This window comes from Triticum dicoccoides, chromosome 7B (assembly GCF_002162155.2).
Source record: "Triticum dicoccoides isolate Atlit2015 ecotype Zavitan chromosome 7B, WEW_v2.0, whole genome shotgun sequence".
NCBI lineage: Eukaryota > Viridiplantae > Streptophyta > Magnoliopsida > Poales > Poaceae > Triticum > Triticum dicoccoides.
In genome coordinates this window covers 695,112,563-695,119,730 of record NC_041393.1, presented here as the reverse complement: position 1 = coordinate 695,119,730, position 7,168 = coordinate 695,112,563, and the positions used below count along the sequence as shown (strand labels likewise).

The 7,168-nt window shown below is 46.3% G+C and overlaps 1 protein-coding gene across 1 annotated transcript; it reads left to right on the top strand.

Moving 5' to 3' along the window:
* The first annotated feature begins 716 nt into the window (after window positions 1–716).
* LOC119342041 (probable receptor-like serine/threonine-protein kinase At5g57670) lies at window positions 717–4,145 on the top strand. The gene is made up of 10 exons (XM_037613879.1): window positions 717–1,030; window positions 1,132–1,223; window positions 1,661–1,779; window positions 1,958–2,085; window positions 2,172–2,564; window positions 2,691–2,945; window positions 3,041–3,198; window positions 3,412–3,627; window positions 3,727–3,876; window positions 3,956–4,145. The coding sequence occupies exons 1-10, from the start codon at window positions 844–846 to the stop codon at window positions 4,076–4,078; spliced, it is 1,821 nt and encodes a 606-aa protein (XP_037469776.1). The 5' UTR covers window positions 717–843; the 3' UTR covers window positions 4,079–4,145.
* Window positions 4,146–7,168: the final 3,023 nt, after the last annotated feature.

The following is a 7,168-nucleotide window of genomic DNA, read 5'->3' as shown; positions in this document are numbered from 1 at the left end:
ATTCCTTCAATAAAGAGACGTCGCATGTACAACGTAGTTGTCAACTTCAATCAATGAACGCCGGACCTAGAGTTTCACCCCTGCAACTCGAGCCCCTGCACCTTAGCATCACAACTTTCGGCCATGGGATGCAATGTCAGGCCAGCTCTGGCGATGGAACGACGGAGGCGGTGGTTGGCTGTATTAGGACCTAATTATAACCTTTTATACTCTAAAGTATAAGACCTTTTAGAGATTCCACTATAGACTGCATACGGAGTAGTTCATAGTGGAATCTCTAAAAGTTCTTATGCTTTAGAGTATAATAAAAGGCAGTTGCTGATGTAAATTGCTCAAACAGCTAAGTTTAACGGCCCTTCGGCACCGTTAAAACGGTTATATAAAATGCACCACAGATGGCAGATTAGATTGGTTACCAAATGCCGCAGGACCCAATCAGATCCAAGCATGAGCCACTCCTAGGTGTTCACCGGTCTACCCGTCTTTGTACCACCGGCACGCATCTTCACCACCAAGCAACCCAATTTTTGTAAGCAAGCAATGCCACGGCGGTTGCTGCCAAGTGCTGGTGCTGCTGCGAGCTTCCGCTGAGTTCCATGGTGGTCGCCCACGGGGAATAAAGCTAGCTAAATGGCCATCACTACCTCCAACTAACTAACCACCGCCTGCCTCTCTCACTACACTGCACTCGCGTGCCTTTCACCATGCCATGTCACCTTTTGCCTCTACAAAATCCCTGTCATTGTCGTGGCCGTCGTCGTCGCCTTCGTCCTCCGGTCACAGCCACTAACCAGTAGTGGTGCTGCCTGGGAAGGATCGAGGTTGGTAAGGGGAGGTCTAGACATGGACGCCATTGAGGAGTGCAGCAGGGGCAGCAGCGATGGGCGGCGGCGGCAGCAGCTGCTGCTGCTTGGCTCCAGGATACTGGTCGGCGTGCCCAACAACTCCCGCGGCTGCTCCGAGCTGCTGTCGTGGGCGATCAGGGTCGTTGCCAAGCCCAACGACTCCGTCGTCGCCGTTCATGTTCTTGGTAACCGTCTGGCAATTTTACTTGTGTTGCTCCATGAATATAATTCTTGCTCTTGTGCTCATGATTTTGCTGCTGTTGTTGTGGTGGTCCGTGGCCGGCAGGAGGGAGGGGGAGGAAGAACAGGCTCCAGAAGGCGAACGCCTTCGTCATCTACATGCTTGGGGAGTTGGTGGAGACATGCGAGGCCAAGCAGGTCCAGATTTATCAGAAAACAAGACAATTTCAGTTCTGCAATTTGTTTACCAAACTGCTTACATTCATTTCTGAACATGGCTTCTGATGATCTTTGGTGTTCAGTCCTTAGTTTACATTTCTTGCGCCTTTTTTTCCGTTTCTCTTCTGGTGAAAACAGTGCAGTGGCAACTTGGAAGCAAAGTTTGTGCTCACAGGTTTTTGAGTTTGGTGTCATGTCTCTGTTCACCTGTTCGGTGTAATTAGTACGGTGGCCTGGGTTTGTCTTCCTTTATGCTTCCTCATCCATGTGCTTATATTCAGTCTTCAATGCTGCCAAATTGGGACTGAACTTCCATTTAAGCCTATTATTAGTTTATTACTACTTCTGCGTCAAGCTGAAACAAAAGGGTGATGAGTTTTATCCTCTGTTTTCTCTGCCTTTGCTCTGTTTCCCAGGTCAATTTGGAGGCCAAGGTAATCTGCAGCTCAAGCATTCCAAGAGCCCTGGCCCGGGAAGCTGAACAGACTGATGCCAAGTTTCTAGTCGTTGGAAGATCAAGGAGTAAATATCGCAGGTAATCTTTAGTAAGTTCCTATAATAATAATAATAATAATAATAATAATAATAATAATAATAATAATAATAATAATAACAATAAGCTACTCCTCTGTTCATGTACATATATTGAACTGTATTTTTCTGCAAATTTGCACTCTTCCTGTAAATGTAATCAGCAGTATTATGCATTTCAGGAATCACTTTGAGGTTGCAAACTACTGCTTCATGAACGCTCCCAACAACTGTTCGGTGATCGCGGTCGGAAGGGAAGGCCTGGCACAGACCCAGAGTAGCAACCGGCTCAAGTCTCAGTCATTTGATGGTGAAAGAATTCAGCACTTATTATTTTTCTTCTGAAAACCAACATGTGTGTCCATTCTTGTTCTAATTCAAAACGTCAAACTGCAGGCAGCAGCAACATCTCCTCAAGTTCAACATGGAGCAGAACATTCACAAAACTACTTCGATCAAGCTCGGTACGCAAGCAGGCTGACGGCGACGAGGAAGACAAGAGCTCGCCGAGGGCGGTCCTCGATGGACCGGAGGGAGGGGAACGCCTGCAGGTCACTGAAGAGTGCTACAGCAGCACATGTAGCAATGACACGATGAGCCGGCGTGGCCACAGTGGCATATGGAGACGGCTGTCGGACATGAAGCTCTGGCTACCATTTCTACGAACCGTCAACGACGAAGGCGCGAAAGCCGGCGACGTCTGCTCGACGTTCTCTGAAGATCAGAAACCTGCCTGGAAGTGCTACAGTTATGAAGAGATTTCAGTTGCTACAGACGACTTCAGTCCAGGTTGGTAACTTATTTTTCAGGCCTTCTGTTCATATCATTTGAATAAAAAAAATTCAGAGACTTATGTATCATGCAAAATTCAGCAAGATTTAATGTAACTTGATTGATTGTTTCATGTTCATGTAGATAATATAGTGGGGAGAGGAGGCTATGCAGAAGTGTACAAGGGCATACTGTCTGACGGCCAATGCATAGCAGTGAAGAGGCTGGCCAAGGGCAAGCCCAGTGAGCAGAAGGAGAAGGAGTTCCTGTCAGAGCTAGGGATCCAGGTGCATGTCTGCCACCCAAACACGGCCGACCTGCTCGGGTGCTGCGTCGAGAACGGGCTCTACCTGGTGTTCGAGCTCTGCGCGAACGGGACGCTCGCATCGGCGCTCCACGGTATCCGAATGAATTTCAGTCGGTGTGCAAGTTCAGAGTGATCGACCTGAAGATTTTTGTCAGTGACACTGGCGATGACATTTTTTTTTCTGCAGGGAATAGTGGGAAGGTCCTTGAGTGGGCTCTGCGGCAGAAGATCGCGGTGGGTGTCGCGAGGGGTTTGCAGTATCTGCACATGTTCTGTAGGCATCGGATCATCCACCGCGACATCAAGGCCGCTAACATCCTCCTCGGCGATGATTCTGAACCTCAGGTGAAACTAACATTCCCTATATTTTGAGTCAATAAAAACCGAACTTTCATCGAAAAAATCTACTATTCACACCAAACAACAATCTTCTTTCAAAAGAAAATAATACAGTTACTCGAAAATTATATGCCATGCAAGTAATGAAATGACAGTTAATCAACTATGAAAGTGATGTGATTATTTAGTAAGATGGCCATTTGTCTGTCTACACAACAGATTTCTGACTTTGGGCTGGCAAAGTGGCTTCCAAAACAATGGACTCATCACTCCGTCGTACCCATAGAGGGCACATTTGGGTATTTGGCGCCAGAATACTTCATGCACGGCATCGTCGATGAAAAGACAGATATATTTGCCTTTGGAGTTCTTCTCCTAGAGATCGTCACCGGAAGGCGGCCTATCGACTGCTCCAAGCAAAGTCTTCTTCAGTGGGTGAGCACTAACTGAATGAGCACACTCCAGTGAACTAACTGAATCGCCAACGAACAGAACAGTTCACACTATGTGTGTTTCATCAATCTGTCTTTCTAGGCAAAACCTCTTCTGGAGGCCGGGCAAGCGATCGAGCTCGCAGACCCTGCCCTCGGCGATGACTACGACAAGGACCAGCTGAAGAGGATGGTCACCGTCGCATCGCGCTGCATCATGCGGCCCGCAATGTGGCGGCCATCGATGTCCGAGGTACCCATTCATCATACTTGCTAGGTTTAAGTTACTGATGTTTAGATGAAATGACAAAAAAATATGTCATGCTTTTCAGGTGCTGCACTTGCTGTCTACCAACGATGAGTGCTTGGAGGAGCCCGAGAAATGGAACATTCCGGAGGACGAGGTCAACGACATGGATGATTGCACGTTATTTTCTGAATCTTGCTCTCTGTGATGTAATAGGCTTTATTTATTTTGGTGTCGATGTGGCTTCTAAGTAAAATTCAATTTATGGAATATGATTGGGTTGTCCATGTTTTTTGTATGATTTTTTTTCTTTCCACGAACTATGTGCTTTCAAAACGTTGCCATGGGTTGTTTTCTAGCTCCGCTCCTCCGCGATGATAAACTGATTGAGTAAAATGTTTTGTGTTGCCTTCCACAGCACCAGAGAGCAAAAAAATAAAAAAAACTTGAAGACATGATCACCGTACAAACATGTTAACTGAAAAATAGATAACCAAGAGAATTTCCAATCACAGTTTGTAAACAAGAGATCAAAATTTGTAAACAATCTAAAGGTATTTAGTTTGTAACCAAGAGATAGAAATTTGTAAACAATTCAGAGGTATTTATCTGCAATTCAGTTCAGCCTCTAATCCTTGTGAGCAGAACAAAAACAAAATAAAAAAGATGGTGGTTCGTTGGAGTAGGCTGTGAGGCCCAAGCGGCCCAGTTGTGCAGCGGCCCGTTATCCTCCCACCGTTGGAAGCGGGCAGTTTTCGCTGCTCTGTGAAACCAGCCTCACGCAATGCCTGCCACATTATAGCCCGTGACGCCTAGCTTTCGCACAGGCCCCAGCGGATCCACTACCAACTTGGAACGGGCGGGCCACCATCTTTTTTATTTTGTTTTTGTTCTGCTCACAAGGATTAGAGGCTGAACTGAATTGCAGATAACCAAGAGAATTTCCAATCACAGTTTGTAAACAAGAGATCAAAATTTGTAAACAATCTAAAGGTATTTAGTTTGTAACCAAGAGATAGAAATTTGTAAACAATTTCAGAGGTATTTATCTGCAATTCAGTTCAGCCTCTAATCCTTGTGAGCAGAACAAAAACAAAATAAAAAAGATGGTGGTTCGTTGGAGTAGGCTGTGAGGCCCAAGCGGCCCAGTTGTGCAGCGGCCCGTTATCCTCCCACCGTTGGAAGCGGGCAGTTTTCGCTGCTCTGTGAAACCAGCCTCACGCAATGCCTGCCACATTATAGCCCGTGACGCCTAGCTTTCGCACAGGCCCCAGCGGATCCACTACCAACTTGGAACGGGCGGGCCAGCAGAAGCACGACTGGACCAGGCCCACAGCGCTACAGCAACGTTCGCACCACCTTGAAGCCCCCGCTCGGGTTACAAGCACTCGCTAGTGTGCTCGGCGAGACAGTGTGTAGAGAGTGCTATTTAAGCTGGTCTGTTCCCTGCTCGCTAGGCGAGGTGGGACTAAAAAAGGTGGGATGCTGCGCATGCTGATGGAATGAATAGTCTGTACGCATGGGCCGTTGCCTTTTGCTATTGTCGTGTTCTGGGCTTAGAAAACAAAGGCCATTCGCCCGTGAAGCTAATAAGTGACTAACTCACGTACCCCTAAAAAAAGTGCATAATTCACGTGTACCGTGTGCCTTTGCTCAAAAATAAAAAAGACATCGACGAATATGTTATGTACGGTGTCCCAGGATATAAAAAGTAGGCAAATTTGCAATACTACAAACAACCCAAATATGTTATGTAAGAAATGCCAACCGTTGTGTTTTTTTTTAGAGAACGTCGGCTTTATAGATTAATGAACAACATTACACAGAGTTCACCGGATACAATCTGGAACAGAATAAAAAACACAAAGACCAGAAGAGTTCATACATGATTTAGCTAGCACATGAGCAGGAACATTCAAATGCCGACGGACATGTTTGAAGGACACTGACGAGAAACCTTCAGACATAGACTTGATTTCAGCCACCACCACCACCCCAATTGAAGAACGGTCACTCATGGACAAATTGATCTTTTGCACAAGTGAGAGACAGTCAGAGACGAAGATAACATCTGAAACTTGTTCATCATGCGCCAAAAGAACAGCACGTCAAAGAGCCATGGCCTAAGCCATTTCATGTTCTAAGCTATACCATCAATAGGCTCACTGCAGGCCACCACGAATTGACCTCCGTCATCCTTGCCGACGACCCCAATGCTGGACCTATCCAGGCTCGGGAAAGTTGCAGCGTCTGGGTAGAACATGATGGTACCTGAGGGCGGCGGAGACCAGTTGAGCTGGACGCATTGATTTCAGGCCTATGTTTAGACACTGGAAGGAAAAGATGCTGCAAGATAAGGGACGCTGTGTTTTGAGTTTTTTCTTATGTGTGTTTTAACTTCCCGCTTTTGTTTGGGGTGAACTATTAGTATGCATTGCTACGCACTGTAATGTGATGCTTCAAGTCGTTGACGCATGAAGTAAGAGCATCTCTAGCAGTAAGCCCGAACGTTAGGTCTTTTCAGTTTGCTTGGTACGATCTTCTCGGTCTTTCGTAGTTGACGTCCTAAATTATTTCAGTCTTCTCCGTTTTTCACTATTTGATCTTCGGTCTTTACATGGTGGTGTTCCATCCTACCCAAATAGACCAAATTTCATGCTACAACTCGGATTCGAAATCACTGCCAAAAATACTTCTCCTAATATGTTGGATTGGGCGCAAAGTAATCCTTGATAAGCTTGTGATGAGCTTCTGCTCTATCATGATTGATATCCAAGCGGCTAAATTGTGATCCTAGTCTTGGTCTCCGAAAGTCCTCATGAACTATCACAACAATGGCCATCTCAAAATCATCGTCATATTCTTCCTTCTTCTCCAACGAAGAGTCGTCGAAGAACATCTTCCTTGACCTCTTAATCTACTACTTGCAACATTTCATGTTGATTGCAAAAATAGTAAAACAACAATGAAAAGGCAAAAAGTTACCTAGGCAATTCGTCAAACACTTAGTGAGCGGATGATGTGAGCTTCCATGGGCAACGTTGTGGCGGCAATGAGCCTACGGATGGGCGGGGGGGTTGACGATATAGCTTACAAACTTCGAGGAACTTGATTCTCCTTGAAGTCATGCTAGCGCGTCGCCCAACAAGCCCACCGAAAATGAGCTCCGGCTTTCAGAATGGCGCCGGCGTGGCCGCGATTTCGATGTCGTTGAGCTCCACTGCGAGTGCTCTATGCCATGATGGTCGTTCGCTGGTTCCGCTTCCGGCAAAATGGATCTCGAAGGTGGCCCTATTCG